Source organism: Staurois parvus, unplaced genomic scaffold, assembly GCF_062004578.1.
Source record: "Staurois parvus isolate SC_StPar_1 unplaced genomic scaffold, SC_StPar_1.0 ptg000832l, whole genome shotgun sequence".
Lineage (NCBI taxonomy): Eukaryota > Metazoa > Chordata > Amphibia > Anura > Ranidae > Staurois > Staurois parvus.
Genome location: NW_028318628.1, coordinates 4,412,774 through 4,432,633, shown reverse-complemented (window position 1 = coordinate 4,432,633; position 19,860 = coordinate 4,412,774). Strand labels below are relative to the sequence as shown.

The 19,860-nt window shown below is 43.2% G+C and overlaps 1 protein-coding gene across 1 annotated transcript in view; it reads right to left on the bottom strand.

The window, feature by feature from the left end:
* Nucleotides 1–19,860, bottom strand: part of LOC149443790 (TRPM8 channel-associated factor homolog) — a 56,929-nt gene that overhangs the window by 19,713 nt on the left and 17,356 nt on the right. Inside the window, exons 2-6 of the mRNA XM_089655320.1 lie at nucleotides 17,648–18,269; nucleotides 12,843–13,798; nucleotides 12,669–12,763; nucleotides 9,655–9,868; nucleotides 3,551–3,790 (exon numbers count right to left, since the gene is read on the bottom strand). Coding sequence (XP_089511446.1) covers nucleotides 3,551–3,790; nucleotides 9,655–9,868; nucleotides 12,669–12,763; nucleotides 12,843–13,798; nucleotides 17,648–18,264 — 2,122 coding nt within the window. The 5' untranslated portion in view covers nucleotides 18,265–18,269. The remainder of the gene's footprint in view (nucleotides 1–3,550; nucleotides 3,791–9,654; nucleotides 9,869–12,668; nucleotides 12,764–12,842; nucleotides 13,799–17,647; nucleotides 18,270–19,860) is intronic.

Here is a 19,860-nt window from a genome sequence, read left to right as displayed (position 1 = left end):
TGGGTATAGAAAATAATCACTCCCCTTTAACCCCCTTCCTGCCCAGGCCAATTCCAGCTTTCAGCGCTGTTGCACTTTGAATGACAATTGCGCAGTCATGCAACACTGTACCCATATAAAATTTTTATCATTTTTTTTTGTGACAGATAGAGCTTTATTTTGGTGATATTTAATCACCTCTGGGTTTTTTATTTTTTCTTAAACAAACCAAAAACCACTGAAAATTTTGAAAAAAAAAAGTTTTTTCTTCGTTTTTGTTATAAAACTTTGTAAATAAGTGATTTTTCTCCTTCACTGATGTGCGCTAATGAGGCTGCACTGATGGGCACTGATAGGTGGCACTGATGAGGAGGCACTGGTAGGTGGCACTGATGGGCATTGACAGGCATCACTGATGGGCACTGAAAGGCAGCACTCATATATGGCACTGATAGGCGGCACTCATTGGCACTGATAGGTGGCACTGACTGGCACTGTTAGGCGGCACTGATAGGCAGCACTGACGGGCACTGATAGGCAGCACTGATGCACACTGATAGGCGGCACTACCTGGCACTGATAGGTGGCACTGATTGGCAGCACTGATAGGTGGCACTGACTGGCACTGATGGGTGACACTGAAAGGCAGCTCAGATGGGCACTGAAATGTGGCATTGATGTGGCACTGATGGGCACTGAAATGTGGCACTGATGTGGCACTGATGGGCACTGGCAGGTGGCATGGATGAGCACTGAGAGCTGGCACTGATGGACACTGACAGGTGGCGCTGCTGGGGCTACACAGATCATCAGGGCAAACTGATCATCAGTGCTCTGATGATCTATGTACATGTCCCCTCCGAGGAATGCCGATTACCGGCTCTCCTCTCCTCACGTGCTTTCAGCGTGACAGCTCATGAGGAGAGAAATGCCAATAACCGGCATTTCCCTGTTTATATGTGATCAGCTGTGATTGGACACAGCTGATCACATGACCGAACTGACATCTTCGGCTCTTTCCTTTGTTCGGTGATCCGCTGTGTCCGAGGGACACAGCTCACCGCCGATCGTCGCGCTGCGCGCTCCCGAAGCCGCGCATGCGTGGTTAGAATGGGAGGACGTCATATGACGTCCTCCCAGAATGAGAAAACCGCCTTGCGTCCATCATTTTACTATATGGTGGGCGGGAGGCGGTTAAAATAATCATATTTTGTTGCTTTGCAGTCTGAAATGAAGACATACTGTACTCAGTTTTTGTTTTACCCAGCTGTATTAGCTCAGTGCAACTTCTAACTTCTAACATCCAAGCTAAAGATATAACACCAACATGTCAGAAACAAATAAATTAAAAATTAAAAAACAGAATCACTGTGGGACCACCCACTCCATAAAATGACAGGTGTGTCTAATCACCTTCTCAATGGCACACAAAGCCATTTGACTTTCAATTATGATCAGCTGTGGTCATTTTGATTAGCTCAAGAGAAAAGAGCTTTCTTGGAGCATTTCTGCCCCTGGCGGTGCAACTGAAGCAAACAATCAACTTGAAATCTTGGGATCTGCCGCGGTGCACGGGACTGCGCACGTGCGAATTACCTAGTCACAGCAACATGCGGGTGCTAGGACCTAGGCGCCCGCGGCAGCAATTGTGCACACGGGCGTGTCAGGCACCAATGACAGTGCAGGGCGCACTATTTAAATGGACTTTGGCAATGCTCACATTCCCGTTTGGTCTTATTCCCGCTGTACCTGTTCCTAGTTCCTGAGATTGCCTTTGTTGCTGAACCTGTCTGACCCGGATTGCCGTGACCTTCTCCTGCCCTGATCCCTGGCTTGTCTGACCATTCTTCTGTCTTCTCCTGCCTGACCTCCTGTTGCTGAACCTGGCCTGTGACCCGTTTATCCTTTTGCCTGCCGCTCTGTACCGTCTTCCTCCGCTGTTACCGACCTGGCTTGTCTGATTATGCTACGTATCACCTCTTCACATCTCTCACCTGCTACTTGCCATTGGCGGCTACCTCTACCACAGCTGGTTGTACTCGGGGGCCGCGACCTGGTCTCAGGCTGCTTCAAGTCCATCCCCACCATCAGGGGCTCTGGTGAAACAGCAGACTGAGGCTTAGACTCCGCGCCCTGGGGAATTCTGGCCTGTGGGTCGCTAGAGGCTACCGCCAGTCGGCTCCTGACAGCATCCCTTTTAAAGGGAGTGAATCTTTTCTATACCCACTGTATGTAGAAAATGTGTACCTGGAAATTTCTGATGCTTTAGTGCTTAAGTTCACTTATTCACAAAAAGTGAAAAGGTGAGCTAAAACCGTACAGCTTCATGGTCACTGCTGCACTTACCTCTTTGGGTGATTAGCTGTCATTGCTCACACAGCCGGTGCAGCGGACCAGGAATTTGAAAACCCTGCTCTTCTTCCTCTTCTTTCTATGGGGCTTCCAGCATGGATCAGATTCCGATTGATCAAAGTAGGGAAGAATAGTGGGGTTTTCGAGTCCCCAGACTGCTGCACTGGCTGGGTAAGCAGTGACACCTCATCACTCGTAGTAAAGTGCAGTGGGGACCGGGGGGTGGAGACGGTGTAGGCTGTTAGTTTACCTTTTTCAGTTTTTGAGAACAGATGAACTTAAACTTTAAATTCTAGCTTCACTGCCACATGATGCAACTCTATGGCTCCATTCAAACTAGGTTTTTTTCAAATCGTGGGCGGAATCACATGATTTAAAAACGCGCTGTAAAAGTGTGAAAACACATGATCACGTTTTCAGGTGCCATTCATTTCAATGGCACCTGAAAATGCAGGGCGTTTTTGCCATGATTATGGCGTGTTTTTCCATGCAGCAACATACTGTAATCTCGCAAAAAAAATCGTGGGACGTGCAACGCCCAAAAAAAAAGCCACAAAGAAAAGAACCATTTTCTTCAGGGAAACTGTTAGGCATATAATGGCAGCCTTGTCCAAGTGGAGAATTTTTTATCTATACATTCAAAATATGGTACGCTGTATATTCCATGGGTGTGCTAAGGACTGGCTAGATGTTGTTGCTGGGTTGCAGGTATGTACATGATATGTTACGAGGAACTATGAAACTGTTATGCACAAAAATGTGTAAAATCCTGGTTAAGGCCAGGTTGGAAAATGTTTTCTACACAATAGGATCTAACATGTCCTACAAATAAACCAGAAACATTTGCTTCACAGGCAGGGGCGGACTTACCATTTGGAAACTCGGGCACTGCCCGAGGGCCCGGGGTCAGTAGGGGGCCCCATGAGATGCCCCTGATACCTTTTTCATAGGCTTTTTTGAATTTGGGCAAGGACACAGGGGCCCCATGATCCCCTATTGCCCGGGGGCCCCATGAGTTGTCAGTCTGCCCCTGTTCACAGGAAAAACTGAAAAAGGCTATCCTTATCCTAGTCTATACAAATTGACGTAATGTAAAGTGTGCCTTTCTTTACCGAGTAAGGGTGTTCATATTTACAAAAAGTACCCGTAGAGCAGCCTTCACATAATTTATTAACACCCTCTCCAATGATCAAAGAGCAACCAAATAAAAATAACTAACCAGCTGAGATCTGCACATCTGACACAATCCTTTCTGGACGGGGAAATTTCGTAGGAATTGCTGCTAGATCAGCAACAGCTGCCATCATCTCATCCCACAATGACATCAAAGTTTCTGGATCGTCTAGTGAGCGGATGGTATTAGAGGGCACAGTAAGAATGATGTTTTCTGTAATAAGTTCAGCCCAAGGAGCTGTATAGTTACGGATTGTTTGCTGCCACGAAGAAAGGCTAGTTTGACCTAAAGAATATAAAAGAACTATTTTATTTTACAAGTTTGTATTTAATATTCCACTAAAATGTAATGTATTGCAGTATAAAATGTGTTAAATATTTCCAAATGAAATGTTCTACATAACTGGAAGGCTAGACATGTGCCTTTACATCATGGTGTAATTGGTCTCAAATCATAAGTCTAGCCCTGGGATTGTTCATTATTGTGGGTTGACTGCTAGTTGATGGAGAGTGTGATGAAGCTGAAGTATTATGGGTGGAACTGCACATGGGGGTGCGTACTTCTAAGGTAATCATTGGATTTTGTTATAGGCCTCCCAGTGTTCCGATCGAAAGGGCTGCAAGGGCTGGGACAGTGATAATAATGGGGGATTTTAACTACCCGGAAATTGACTGGAGTAATGGTACTGCAGGAACAGTTAAAAGACAAACATGTTTAAACCTACTACAGGACAATTTTATGATTAAGTTCATAGAAGCCCCTACTAGGAATAATGCTCTGCTGGACCTGGTAATCTCAAACTATGCAGAGCTTATTACGAATATCCATATAAAAGAACATCTGCGTAGCAGTGGCCATAACATGATTTCATTTATTGTTAGCTGTAAACAGAGAGCACATACGGGAAAAATAAAAACACTCAATTTCAAGAGAGCTAATTTTCCAAGGCTGAGAGTTGCTCTCCAAGACTTAGACTGGGAGGGAATATTTGTATTGATGAACACAACACAGAAGTGGGAGTTCTTCAAAAAGACTTTGTGAACACACTGCAAAATATGTTCCCATGGGCAACAAGTTTAAAAGGCTAAAAATCATACCTATGTGGCTTACGGCCAAAGTTAAAAAAGCTATAGATAATAAGAAAAGAGCTTTTATTAAATATAAAACTGAAGGAACGCTATCATCGTTTAAACATTACAAATAATATAACAGTATATGCAAAAAGGAAATAAAGGCTGCAAAAATTGAAAACAAACGACAGATTGCAAAAGATAGCAGGACTAACCCCCAAAAAAGGGCATGTAGGCCCTTTACAAAATAATCTAGAGTGAGTGACTGGGGACAAAGAGAAGGTAAATTTTTTAATACCTTCTTCAGCTCTGTGTATACAAAGGAGCATGGGGGAGCTCTTGTCCATAATGGGCATGGTATTGACACAGCTCCAGATGATCCACATTGGCTTCCCCTTGGAAGTAGTAGTGGTTGCAATGGGCAATGGAATAGACTGTAAGAGTTGTTGTCGGTCCTGTGAGGATTGCAGAGAGGCAATCAGGATGTCAGATTGTGGGGAGGCAATCAGTGTGCTGGAGAACTATTGTGTCATGTTGGAGAATGTCTACTTTACAGTAATAGACACTGCCGTTTCCAAGTGGCAGCAGCAGAAGAGTTAATGTGTGGACTGAGAGTCTGAGCACCAGTGGAGTCTGTCTGAGAGGAGACAGGATCGTTGTTAGTGTCTGAGCCACAGGAGATGTTTGCTATACAGTTGTCATTGACAGAGCATTTTCAAATGGTGGAAGTGAAAGGGTTAACCTGTAGTGCAGGAAAGAGGAGCTGGAAGTATCTGCCCAGCAGGAGGGGCTGCTGCTGAAGTGTCAGTCCATCAGGGAGAGTGGGTGGAGTCGGTGCCCAAGATGTTTGGAACATTTGTTCTTCTCTTTTCTCTTCTCATTTAATGGGATTAGGAATTAGTGGAGGATGAGAAAAAGTCAGAAGATGGGAAGGGGGAAGATTCCTCTTCTGAGAATTCTGCACCAGAGAAACCCCAGCGTCAACACAGACCCAGAAGCCCTTAGTGATTTTTTTTTATGGAAGTGATCCACTCTGATGTGAAATTGCCACTCCCAAATGTACTTCTCTAAATTTCCACTCCTACACCATCAGGTAATATGTGTGGATAGGTTTTCCTCACAGCGTCTGTTTCCCCAAACAGGTTGCCAAGCTGTACCCGATGGAAGAAGAATTTGCTAAAAGGAGAGTATGCCTTGGTGGAGATTATTCTAATAGGAGCCTTACATGCCCTATGGATGAGGTTCCAGGCTTTAAGGATGCAATTGCAAACAGTTGGAATTTATTGCTCAAGACATTATTTGCTCTGGTAGGGGCCACACTGCAGCCAATCGTGACAGCTATATGATCTGCCAGAGCCTTAAAGTGGTTGCAAACGTAAAAAGTTTTTTTTTTTTACCACAAAGTGGTTGTAAAAGCTCAAGGTTGTTTACCTTCATGCATTCTATACATGAAGGTAAAAACCTTCTGTGTGCAGCAGCACCTCCAGGTCCCCCCCCCCCATACTTACCTGAGCCCCATTGCAATCCAGCAATGTGCACAAGAGCCTTGGCTCTCCGGGAACTCTCCTTCCTCATTGATTGAAACAGCAGTGGGAGCCACTGGCTCCCATTGCTGTCAATCACAGCCAGTGAGCCAATGAAGAGAGAGAGGGGCAGAGCCAAGCCATGGCTCTGTGTGTCAAAGGACACCAAGAGCATCAGCTCGGGTGCGAACCTGCTTGGGTGCTCAAATAACAAGCAACTTGCTCTGGGGGCACTTGGCAGTGCTGGTAGGGACCCAAGAAGAGGAGGATCATGTTTTTTATTAAAACAAAATGCCTTTAATATTACTTTAATGCATACTCTGCATTAAAGTAAAAAAAAAAATACTAGCAGCACACCCCCAGCCCCCCTAAATACTTACCCAAGCCCAATCTCAATCCAACACCGTGCATGTCTGCAGCAGCTCTTCTCCACTCTCCCCTGTCTCACAGGCTTGGCTGGGAGCAATGGGAGCCATTAGCTGCTGCTGCTGCTTTCAGTCACACCTTGTGAGCAGAGAGCAGGGGGAAGGGCAGAGTCGGGCTGTGTGTCTGAATAGATGCACACAGCCCAGCTCAGGATAGAGTGCAGGGACCTCAGAAGAGACTGGGGCTGCTCTGTGTAAAAAAATATTGCACAATCACTTTAAGGGGGAAATTAAATCATTTTCAAATTGGACTCTGAGTCGCCTTTTTAATGAAGTGGAGTCCGTTGTTTGAAAGAGATGTTGCTGTCCCTCAATCATGAATAGTTCTCTCCCAGAGTGCCTAGGGCCACTCTGTATACTCATAGATTACACGGAGGTCTGGGAGTCCCATGTGTTTCTAGATACTACTTGGCGGCTCAGATTTCCCAGTTGTCTATGCTTCATTCCAGGACAGATATCCTGTTATGGGTATTCTTGGAATTACCCAACTGTGCTCCACTTTCCTTAACTACATTGCTTTGGCTCCCGCCTAAGTTGCGCCCTCTGGATTTGAGCCCTATCATGCTTCACAGTTTACGAACCTGAGATTCTGTCAAATATTCGGGTAATTTGATTTCATCATTTCTACCTGTTTTGCCGATTACGCATAATCCTTTATTTCTGCCAGGCCTAGAACAGGAAGACTGAATGAACTACCACAGCATTCAACAGTGCAGTGGTAGATCATTGAGAACTACAAGCCGACATCCGCAAAGGATGTCGGTACTTGTAGTTCATTCATTCACAGAACTCTGTGAATGAGTGACGCAGCCTTGTGGGCAGAGCCCCACATGACAGCGCTGTTTTCCAAAACTGACACTTCTCCCCGTACTGCTGTCACAAGGAAGGGTGGGATCAGGCAGCGGCTGCAGCAGTCGGAACATGTTACATGTTCCATCTTAAAAATGGGTAGAACATGTAACATGTTCCCAAAGATGAACTTGTTCTTTAAGGAATCAGGGGGCTTCTTTTTTCCCTCGTTTTGTCTCTGCATGAAAATGTTGGGGAGGATGGTTGTTATTCTAAGTGGGTCTTTTAGCTCAGTTGATAACAAGACCTTACAAGAATGTTCTGGTGACATAAGGCAGGAGGATGAGGTTCTCCAGTGTCCCTACACCAAGACTGTAGACTGATGGATGTCTCCAAGGTTGGAGGTAGGGATTTTTTTTTTCCCTCTTTCATGAAAGGTGCTGATGAAGGATGCCAGCTTATCAGGCTCAGGGAGAGTTCTAGATCACTTTTCAGTAAAGGAATAAAGTCTCTGCTGAACAGGTTGCTGCCCAATATGACTGAACTGGAACAATTCCTCTGGTTCTCCTGCATTAGTCAGGAGTAGGCCTTTTTTGGATGACGTCACAGCTGTGTCATACATCTATCACTGGGAGGCACTAGAAGCTTGGCAGCTCAGGTAGAGGTGGTCTGGGGGTAAGGTACAGGCTATCAGATTTTTTAGTTATCAACAATTGTCACTAAAGGTATTATAGGTTCTCTGATGGCTTTGAGGCCCACCAAAAATAGACCTGTTGACATCCAGGTTCAGTGCAAACTGGACAGACTCAGGGTCAGGTTCAGGAATCCTCAAGAGTTTGCAGTAAATGTTCTGATGATGCAGTGGGACCAACCCTACCTTATTTTCCTCCATTACAGATACCTCCACATCTGCTTCACAGGATCTAGTTGGGAGGAATGCTAGTGATCCTAATCGCATCAGTTGGTCCAGGGGAACGTGGCATTCTTACATTGTAATTATGTCAGTGGACAGCACTTGGATAATTTGAACTCCTGTCATAAGGTCCGATCTTCCAACCTTCCATACAGTTGATGGCTTTTTAAACTAGAGTCTTGAGGGATAGGAGAGTGTCTGATGCAGCCATCCCCAAGCTTTTTAGAGCCAGGAAGACTGCTTCAATGAAAATTTACCACAGAACTAGGAAATGCTATTTGACATGGGAAGTTCATCCTCATAAATATGTTGGGAGCTAGATCTTGGCTTTTCTCCAGTTTGGAATAGATATGCGACTGTCCTTAAGTATGATCAAGAGGCAGCCTTCGGCCCTGGCAGTCCTATTTTTAAGGCCATTTGATTCTCATTCTTAAGGGCGTGCCTGTTGTTCAAGAGGTCACGCATATGGTTCCTTTTGGCAGGTTACCTTATTCCTGTGGGACCTCAGAATTGATGGCTCTTTCTGGCAAAGAGCCATTTCTGGTACTCCACCATGTTAAGGTGGTTCTTCAACACCAACAGTTTTCTTGCTGGAAAAGGTTCATCTTTCCACCTGAACCATGGAGTTGTTTTTGATTTTTTTCCCCAGGCCTTAGTCATCGGGAAACAAGGCCCTTCACAAATTATAGGTAGTCAGGCAGTCAGAATCACTTTTTTGTCTTTCCTGAAGGACAAGGGAAGGGTCATGAGGCTATCAAATCGACAATTTCCCTTTGGTTTCTTCAGCTTATGTCTCAAGCCTATGGTTTGAAAGAAAAGACTATGTTATTTCCGGTGACGGCACATTCCACCAGGAGTGTTTGTGCGTTCTGGACTGTCTGTCAGGCTTCAGTTGCTCAGGTCTGTAAGACTACAACCTAGCCTTTTTGGGTTCACACCTTTGCTAAGGTTTACCTAGTGGATGTTAGAGCCACTAAGAATACTGCATTTCTTGTAATGAATAGATTATTTTTGGCCTGTCCATGGTGGTTTTGTCTCCTTCCTTTCATGACCATTGCTTTGGGGCATCCCTATGAGTAAGGAATAATGTGGTGGCTCTGTGTCTCATGATGTGCAATAAAGAAAACTAAAGTTATGTGCTTGCCTGTAAACGCCATTTCTTGGAGTACACAGGACACAGATATCCCTCCCCTTTGTGTGGTGGTTCATTGGTTGCTACAAAATTGAGGTACTTTCTGTATGGGAGGAGTTATATTGCGGAGAACTTCCTGTCTTTTTTTTGTCAGTGTCCATTCACCTATAGGTAGCTCATAACCTTATGAGTAAGGAATATTATAGCGGCTCTGTGTCCCATGATGTACTCCAAGAACCAAATTTTACAGTACAAGTTTCATCCTATACTCAGTATATTAAATTTTCAAATACTTACCCTTAATGAATGTTGGAGCATTTTCTGCACCATACACTGTAACTGGAATCATACCCAAATGGCTTTTTTCTTTAACAATAACATATAGAAGACCTCCCCATATACAAGATATTTTCACTTTTTCTCCACGAACATCTTTCTGATGTATAACTACAGGAGCACGATAGAACTCCTTTGCTCCACTCAGATTATCTGACTGGCAGCCAACCTGAACCTGGAAATATAGTAAAATAAATGTGTATAATTAAACATGTACAAGAGGGTCACTGAATATTGAAATTTCAGCAATTCTAATCTTGAAGGATTTGTATAAAAATAACCAAAGTTGACCCTTAAACCTCCCCTTTTACATTGTGTCCAAGTGTTCCCTCTTTCTTTTACCCAGTTCCTGAAGAAAAGAAACAGCTTTTATTAGTGTAGCACCCTCTAGTGTGCTGCTAGAATAGTGCAGTGTATCATAGGTAAAATCATTGTGTATGACTCATGGTAGTTGTATGAGTCTGTGATTGAGGTAAGGATATTGCACGTCAGCTGGTTGACACAACAGGTTGTGGCTCTATCACCTCCGCCTGACTCTGAAGGACCATAGAACCTTCCCAAAGTCAGTAAGCAGGAATGGGTGGAGGCCTGGTCTGCACTTTCATGAGGGGTCCGGACAATCTCAGTTTTGGTAGAGTGGTGGACTGGCCTATAAATATGGGAGAGTCAGGCTGACAGAGAAGTGGGGTGAAAGATGGAGTGCTGAGGAGATTGGGGTGCCTAAGAAGGGTCCCCTAGCTCCGGTGGGGGGGGGGGGGGGTTGCAGCTTCCAGGCTGAGTTCAGGCTGGCTCGGGAGGATACATTCAGCATGAATAGTATCAAGGCCTGGAGAAGCAGGGAGCAAAGAGGACAGTGTGAGTACAGCAGCACACTCTGGGATCTACAAAGGGAAAGACTGCCACATCTTGCAAGCTTTCTAAGAAAAACACTGGGATCAATCCTTATACCTGATCCCTATTTTCCTATCCAAGTTTATTTCCCCTAATAAAAAAACAAAACCAAGCTCAACAAACAAAACCAATCGACTGGTCACTGCTTGTGGATGCAAGTCTGTGTGAAAGAAATACCTGTTGCCTGGCTGTGTGCAGTGAAGCCTAGGGATACCCATTACACATACCCTCGCACTACATTAATCCTTGTGATGTACTCACTAGGCTTGAAACTTTTTTGTGGTGGCACCTGCTGGGACCTCAGTTTATGTCTTTTATTAAAACTTAACCTAACCCTTTCCCCATCTAAATTCTTTGTTAATTTGATAAATATTATTATATCAAATTCATAATTTGGCACTTATATTGATGGCAAGCTTGCAAAATATTTGTTTTTTATGATTAATCATAATTAATATTAAAATGTGTGAATGGCCTTGAACCAATGATAGTGTTAATTTCTTCAGTTATAAGCTGAGACAGAAGTTAGCTGAACTAACCAGCTAAGAGCTGAGTATTCTATAATAGGGCATAGCTGGTTACAGGACTCTGGTGTAGAATGTCAAGGGTGTTAGAAGTGAATCAAAATAGAATAAGTATGACATAATATATTCTAATAGTATCTGTGTGTATTTACATAATTAAAAAAAACCCCATACATTAAATGTCCCTTCTTAAGTACCTAAATCCATGGCCACGTTACACATCAGATCCTCAGTCTTCTGTCTTCTTCAGTGCAGAGGAAGAAGGTCTGTTTTTTTGTCCATGTTTCTGCCAAGTTGCCGTAGACACATCTATAGGTGTCCAGTGGTGCATTCTGCAGCAGCGTGTTGACATTATGAACAGGCAACCGGTTGGCACAAGTATAGGCTATATCACTATGTTCCACAGCTCAGAACTTCAGGAAGCAGAAAAACCTTTAAGCTTTCAAATGGGTGGATTGGGGTGGAAGGAATTGATTAGAGGGAAGAGAGCTTTGCTTGCAGATTGGCTTTGAACTTAGATAAACATATTCACTACAAATTACTAAGTTAGATAGTCATGATCAAGGATTCATACTATAAGACTTTAAGCACATGACATGTAAAGAGGACATTCTGCATGCACAGAGCATAAACAGCCAGTGTAAAGGAGCCACAGGCTGTATCCAGAGGTGTATGCCAGTGCATGTGCAAATTAATGCAGGTTCCGGTGTAAACTGTCATTTAGCACTGCAATGGGAGGCTGTGAACTACATCTTATGCCTACTTTTTACACTCCATGAATGCTGAATGTCATCTTACAGCCATGTGCATGAAGCCTAAATGGTGAAAATGTTGCAAGTAGTGTACCCCAAATTTCTGTTTTTGAACCATTTCTCTGTTATACTGTAATAAATAAATCAGAATTTAAGATTAAAAATACTATTTCTTTTTTCCAGATGAAACTGTGTGGAATACAGCCCTTGCAAAATGTCTCCAGCTTACAAGCTGACGTATACACAATGAGCCTGTTTAACCAAAGGAGTTGAAAGTCTTCATATACTATGGTGTCCTTTTATGAAATGGAGATCAGTGGCGATCCTTAGGATCGTTGCTGATCTCAGATCATTATTGGTTTAGGAAACGAAGCAGTGGTAATTTACCGCTGCTTAGTAAACAGTGTTTGACTGATCTCTTACTATAGTCTCGCGAGCCGTTTTCTAGTGTTCAAAGCGTTTGTAGATCACTTCTCTCTTCATTTGGAGAAGTGATCTACACCACTTCATAAAAAGGGATTCAGAGGAGAACTCTCTCCTCTGAGAATGCCGGAGAACTGAGCAGCAGTCATTTACCACTGCATGATAAAAGGACACCTATATTGTGTGAAAATTCACTTCAATTATCCAGTCATTTGAAAAGCAAATTTATATTCACTTATTTCAATTGCACATGGCTGGGGATTCAAAGTGAATTGTAATTTGCTTTTTACATGATTGGATAACTCAAGTGAGCAACATGCAAAATGAAGCTGCAAATAAGGGCAACAAAATTAAGTACTCAGAATAGCATTTATAAAATAAATACCTTTAGACCTTTTCCAGCAGCTGATGCTGGAAACATTAGCAATACAGTTTTTCCAGGGGGCAGAAAGAGTCCGGTACTTCTCCATGCATCACCACCTAGGAATAGTGCAGTAAATGTTAATACACCACACATTTTCCATAGAAGGAGTCAAAGGCATACTTTTTAATATTCTACCTGGGTTTGTGGCATCAATCTGAACTGTAACGGGGCACTGGTCCATTAAATCATTGTCACCTTCCCCACTGTCATCCAGACATTCAAGGCAGCTGACGTCTTGAGCCAAACACACCATAAAAGCCTCTTTGGTGTTTTTTTTCACAGGACACTGTTTACTGACAGTAGGTAAATGACCCCCTTTTACTAAATTTGCTAGTTCTTGCTGTAGTGACGAGGTGAGAGGGCTGGCTGGAAGCTTCATGTATGATGAGACATCTTGTCTGAGCTTGTCCAGCCAAGAGCTGAGATATGGTTTTAGCTCAACTCCACTTTTCAAGTCTCTTAGCAGCTCGCAGACTGCCCTAGGGAAGTGGTATGTACTATCAAATGTTTTGAGATCCAAAGCCTTATAAACTCCTTGCCCGACTGTTCCTGATAGAATACTAATTCCAAACTTGTTGAGGATTTTGTTACCTGGGTACTGGGAAAGTACATTTGGGTTGGAGTAAGCCCAGTACCAGGCATGGCCAGCGATGAGCAGACCACCACCTTCTGCTACAAATCTATGAATCTTTTCAGCTTCTGCATCACTGTACGAGGTGCAGCAATAAACACTGAGACCAGGAATCAAGTCAGAAGCCACACAAGATAAACCTTCATTTTGTAATATACGGTAGAAATTTCCCAGTTGTTTAACACCAATCCTTCCATTTCTGCCCATGTCTAGCCAGGAAACAGCATTGAGAATGAAGGTCTTTAGCTCTTGTTTGTCCAGGAAACTTTCATGTGTTCCTACAACAACGCGTCCTCTGCCGTAGTATGCAGCTCCAAAAAAGCATTGATTGTTGTTGCTGAGCCCAACTGGAAATGTTAGAGGTCCATGAAGAAGAAGTTCTGATGGCAAACATCCTCCACTGATGTCCAAGTCATTAACACCTTGCATCAGATGCTTTAGATCCACTGAAAAATCTATACTGTATTAAAGAAAATCAGACACCCCTGCAGCCATTAGATTTGCATACAAGAAAAAAAGAAACAGGAATTATGACAATACATAGCAAGTAAGATTAAAGTGGGGCACATACTGATATGTTGAATGAATGGCTATATACAGTACAAAAAGTGGTCTTTTCTTTTTTATTTGTAGCACCCTCCTAGTTAACTAAGGGGAGTTAGTTAATTATTTTTTTAGTTAGAACGGCTGAGTAGCAGCCTGGGGATATAGTTAAAAAGCAGTAACTCTCCCGGGCCTCAAAGGGGTCAATGCCAGGAAGAACCCAGGGAAACAGGTGTGTAGATGACCTATGGATAAATTGCTGGTGATGCAACCCTCCTCAGATTAGGAGATCAACAAAACTGGAAAAAAGCACACAGGTGGCACAAACACCTAGTGCATTATCCAAGGTTTAGTAAAATGTTTTCAAAAGACAAAAAACATACTCACAAAATAAGTGCATGAAAAGCCTGTAAAGCCACAGAGATGGCAGAAAAGCTCTGAGGAAAGGGACACATCCCCAAAATGCATCAGCAGGCCGACCACACCACCAGTCGGACACTGTGCCATCATTTTGGGCCATCTCTGTGGCATTACAGGCTTTTCATGCACTTATTTTGTGAGTATGTTTTATGTCTTTTGAAAACATTTTAATAAACCTTGGATAATGTGCTAGGTGTTTGCGACACCTGTGTGCTTTTTTCCAGTTTGGGGATATAGTCAGCAGGGTCAAACCTGGGTCAGGGCTGAGAGGCTTTGCAGATCAATATCCTGATACCTCCCCCTGAACTAGAGACTTGGAGAAGTCTTTAGAACTAAGTGGGCGGGAGTGAAGAGGAGCTGGTCTGCACACTTGAGGGATTCTGGCCAATCCCCAGGCAGAAGGCTTTGCATGGGGTCAGGATAGCCCTTAAGAGTGACTGAGCCTGCTCAGAGGCACGGAATTTCGGGTGGAAGATGTGAGGAAGGATGAGTTGCAGAAGCCTGGGAGGGGACTCAGTGGTAAGGGACCTATCTCCAAGCAGAGTTGCTGGAAAGGTGTCACTCAGCCTCAGGAGTCCCCTGAGAGAGGACCACCTGTGCAGCAGGGACGGAGCCAGCCCAGCAGAAGGCCTGAAGGCAACCACCAACCCAACAAGTGCACAGGAGAGGAAGAGTGTGTAATCCTAAATCCCCTGGGCCATTTAAGGGGAAAGGGCATTCTGGTGGGAAACCTGACTAGCTCCTTACCCGGGACTATTTCAACCTAAAGTTGCAGGCACTGGACCCCCTTGCCCAGGGATTTCCTTCAGTTAGCTGGATGAGAAGAGGGTTCATCTGGGGTCTGGGGTGGTACACCAGGAGATGCTGGAGAGCTCTCCAAGAACTTTTTGCTGTAAAAAGACTTGTACACAGTTGCCAGGAAGTTGTCCTCAGTTTACTCTTCCTTGGGCATCCCATACAAGCCTTATCCCATCCAAGTTCAATACCCCTAATAAAACTTAAAAGAGAAGTAGGGATTTTGAGATTTATTTTCCTATTTATACTTACCTAGGTGGATGCAGCATCAGTCAGATGCTGTATCTGTCCCCCACTGGCTCTAAGGGTGAGAACCCAGCGATGACATGACCACTGATTGCTGAGTTCTCACAGCCGCTCTGAGCAGAGAGCAGGACTGTCAGTCACCACTCTTTGTTCTGCACCCCCAGCACTCACTAGAGCACTGGGCTGTGGAGGGGGAGGGAGCGGCTGGCTCAGGCTTTGCTGAAAGGCTGAACCAGGTACCACTCTAGGCTCTGGGGTGGATCCTGACTTTGAAGTCGAGATCTTTCTCCAGCCTGGACCAGCTGAGTGATGTCAGCCGACAGCAAACTTCAGTCTGCTGTCATCTGAAAACGGATGACATTAGTGCAGAATGAACTGCACTCCTTTGATCCACAGAAGTACAGCCAAACAAGTTTTGGCTGTACTTCTCCTTTAAAAACCAAGCTCAAGGACTGTTTACTGTCTCAGGAATGCATGTCTGGGAAAATGCATGTTGCCTGGCTGTGCAGGACCATAGGGGGACCCAAATCTTCAGCAACTCTTAAGGGGGTTGTACTACATATTATTAGAACACTAAGGTGTCTATTTGTCAATGTTTCACCCAAGATTCATACAACATTCACCCAAGATTTTCACATGTTCCACCTAAGATTTAAATAGAAAAATATGTGATCCTTTGGTAAAGTTTGTGTGAATCTTTATAAAGCTCAAGAAAGGACACCTCTCTGGCCGCCCTTGTAATCCGGCGTGTGCTATGGCATCAACCTCTACTCCAGCCATTCCTCTGATGGATGTCGCCACACCCACCAGGGCTTGATCACAGAGGAGTGAGAGACAACAGATGCCAGAGATTTTATCCACATCTTTGGCCATGAAATTAGTGCATATTAACCATTGTGTGCTGAAAAGGAAGATAATGAAGGTGAGATGAAAACAGAGTACAGCAAAGATAAAAATAAACAAAGGAAAAAATACCAAGCAGAAAAAATAATAGTGAATAAAAAATGTATGATGTGAAAAAATAACAAAAATGAGAGAAGAAAATGAAAAACAGGAAATTTTAAAACCTAAACAAATAATATTATTCCGGAGTGGCCAATAAGGCCATACCACACACCGGACTCCAAGGGTGGTCAGAGCGGCATCCTTTCTTGAGCTTTATGAATGTTACTGGAACCATTTGATGACACCGCTCTCCCTTCCCATGTCGGTGAAATGATTCCTTTCCAGTCTCTAGCTAGGAGCAGCACCAGTGTGTCTCTTACACTAGGTTGTGTGAATCTTTTTGAAAACATTGATAAATAGACCCCTAATACCTGCTAACAATGACATAATAAAAAGTGAATCATGAGTATATGAATAATAATGATTTCTGTTTTCAATGCTGGAAGGAAGCAAATAGGTAGCCCTTACATACAGTAGGCACCAGCACAGTTTTTGTACATACGGTGAGTGAACTGTGAACCAGATCAGTAACTTGTGAATCACCCAGAAAATATGGTCTACTCAGTAGTGTAGAGCTGTTGGAACTACTACTTCATCCATAGCACTTCCACAAAAGTGATCTGCATCAAATACTTCAAATACAGTAAAATATAGCAATAGTACTTTGCACATCCTTTTAACACACTGTACAGCAGTGAGAAAAATTGCTATGGTATCAGATATAATTTTTCTTATTAAGTACATGCATGCCAAGTAATGAACTAGATCAATTGATGTATTTTATTGAATTCTGTCAAAGGGACATGCTGAAAAACTTCTGTTGATCAGTGGCTGTAGCCAATCGGCTGCAGACACTGATCCACGTAGTCTGACATCAAAGGGTCCTGCTGTTAGAATACAATGTCCTCGTTTGTGTGGATAGAGGAATCTTTTTTGTAACTTATTTTCCATTTAGCCCACTGGCCTTGGCATTTGCTGTAGAGCTACAATGTTACAGTCTGGTAACTGTGTGAGAAACGGCAAAAGGAATGCTTCCTTCTGCTTGCAGCAAACTGATGGCCTCATCTCAGCCTAGGCAAAGGCACTTACTGGGCACTTAAATTTCTGTGTATATTTTGACATGAACAGATCCCTGCAGTGCATTATTTTGATTCTGCGGCGCCTGTGAAAAATAGAATCTAAAAATTAACCTTTGGAGATACAACATGGTACTTATATATTTACATTTACTTAATATTGTTATAAAGATATGATAAAAGAAATCAAAATATAATAATATGAATTTTCTAAACTATAGAGACCGATTTATTTCTTATTACAGCTCTATCTCTGCAAGGACTATTAGTTATAGGGTACTCACTCTTGATACATTGGAATCCATGGTATGTTCTCACTCACAGGGAAGCTCCCTTTCTCTCCATATTTGTCAGTGAAATACACTCCAGCAACTGATGTTATTTTGTTCCCAGGAAAACGACACAGGACATTTTCCTCTTGGTGAGATTGAGACCAGTCCACAGCTTGAGCGCCAATAAGCACACCTCCACCTTGTCTCAAGAATGTGACAATATCTTCTGCCTGGCTGTCATCATATCCGGTAGTGCAGAACACCCCTAGATCATTCTTCAGACCAGACACCTTTTCTACCTTGTGTCCAGAGGAGGACAGAGTCTGCTCCAGGTGATCTAGATTGTTGTTAATTCCAATTACTGATTCCAAAGATGGTTTCAGCCAGGATATAGCGTTCTTCAGGAAATCCATGAATTGAGGTTGGTCTAAATAGGAGTCATGGCTCATGACCACTATTTTACCCTTCTCATACTTCGAGGCAGCCAGAAGGACATGTTGTGCTGGTGTCACTAACACTGGGAAGGCCGTGTCACCAGTCAGGAGAAGCTGGCAGGGTCTGCTGTCTCCAGAGAAGTCCAGGCTACACAGGCCATGGACAAGTGCACTGTAGTCTTCTTTAGCTGTCATATTTCCTATAAGCAAAAATATATGATCAGTTTAAATTAAATTAAATATTTGAAGTTTTATTTGTCAAAGAGCAAAAAAAAACCCAAATTGCTATTTTTTCTTTTGGTGTAAACATATTTGCATACTAGATAGTGTCAGTCTGGCTTAAATAAAGTACATTCCCATAGAAGGTCACCAGCTTCTATTAAAAAAGTAACAAACACAATTGCAAATATGAAGTACATTCTATAGCAGAGATATACAGTCTTGTGTTCTTTATACAATGGTATCCTGAGATTGGTTGCTAGAAAAAGCATTAGATGCTCAAACTGTAAAAAATTTTCAACAATATAACATAGGGGGATAGTGTTTTTTATTCATAGTGTAGCCCCCTGCTCCTAAATTGGGGATACTATGCAAATTTAGCTTCTGACTGGGCTTTAGTTAGCTCAGACTGTACAGTTTCTTTATTTGGTTTTCCCTAATCTCAGTTGGGTTGTGCATTTCTCACTGTCGCCAGTAAGTGTCACTGATACCACAGGTCATAGTATGAGAATGCACACATAGACTGATTTTTGAATATTTGTATTTCTTTCAGACAGCCCAATAGGAGGTTCTGTTGCCACTGGTGCATTCTGAGAGAGAATATACAGGTGAAACTCGAAAAATTAGAATATCGTGCAAACGTTCATTTATTTTAGTAATGCAACTTAAAAGGTGAAACTAATATATGAGATAGACTCATTATATGCAAAGCAAGATAGTTCAAGCCGTGATTTGTCATAATTGTGATGATTATGGCTTACAGCTCATGAAAACCCCAAATCCACAATCTCAGAAAATTAGAATATTACATGCAATCAATAAAAGAAGGATTGTACATAGAACAATATCGGACCTTTGAAAAGTATAAGCATGCATATGTACTCAGTACTTGGTCTGGGCCCCTTTTGCAGCAATTACTGCCTCAATGCGGCGTGGCATGGAAGCTATCAGCCTGTGGCACTGCTAAGGTGTTATGGAAGACCAGGATGCTTCAATAGCGGCCTTCAGCTCTTCTGCATTGTTCGGTCTCATGTCTCTCATCTTTCTCTTGGCAATGCCCCATAGATTCTCTATGGGGTTCAGGTCAGGCGAGTTTGCTGGCCAATCAAGCACAGTAATCCCATGGTCATTGAACCAGGTTTTGGTGCTTTTGGCAGTGTGGTCAGGTGCCAAGTCCTGCTGGAAAATGAAGTCAGCATCCCCATAAAGGTCGCCTGCGGAAGGAAGCATGAAGTGCTCCAAAATCTCCTGGTAGATGGCTGCGCTGACCCTGGATGTGTTGCTGGGTTGGCTTAATGGTTCTGACACTGTAAAGCTGTGATTTGCATGGCATCTGAAACCCTTAACCCTCTTCTTCCACTTCCTTTCAAGTTCAACATTAAAGCTTTGAAAAAGACCTAAAGTGACTGGTGGCCAATTTCTGTTCTAATCTCCCCTTTTTAGTTATGGACTCAGCCCTGGGATAAATGCTAGCTCGCTCCATGCCCTCCATGCTCCATGTACTATCCTGCCTCCAGGGGAGTCAGGGGGGAGCTACATTAGCAAGAAGGGACTAATTTTTTTACGCATCAT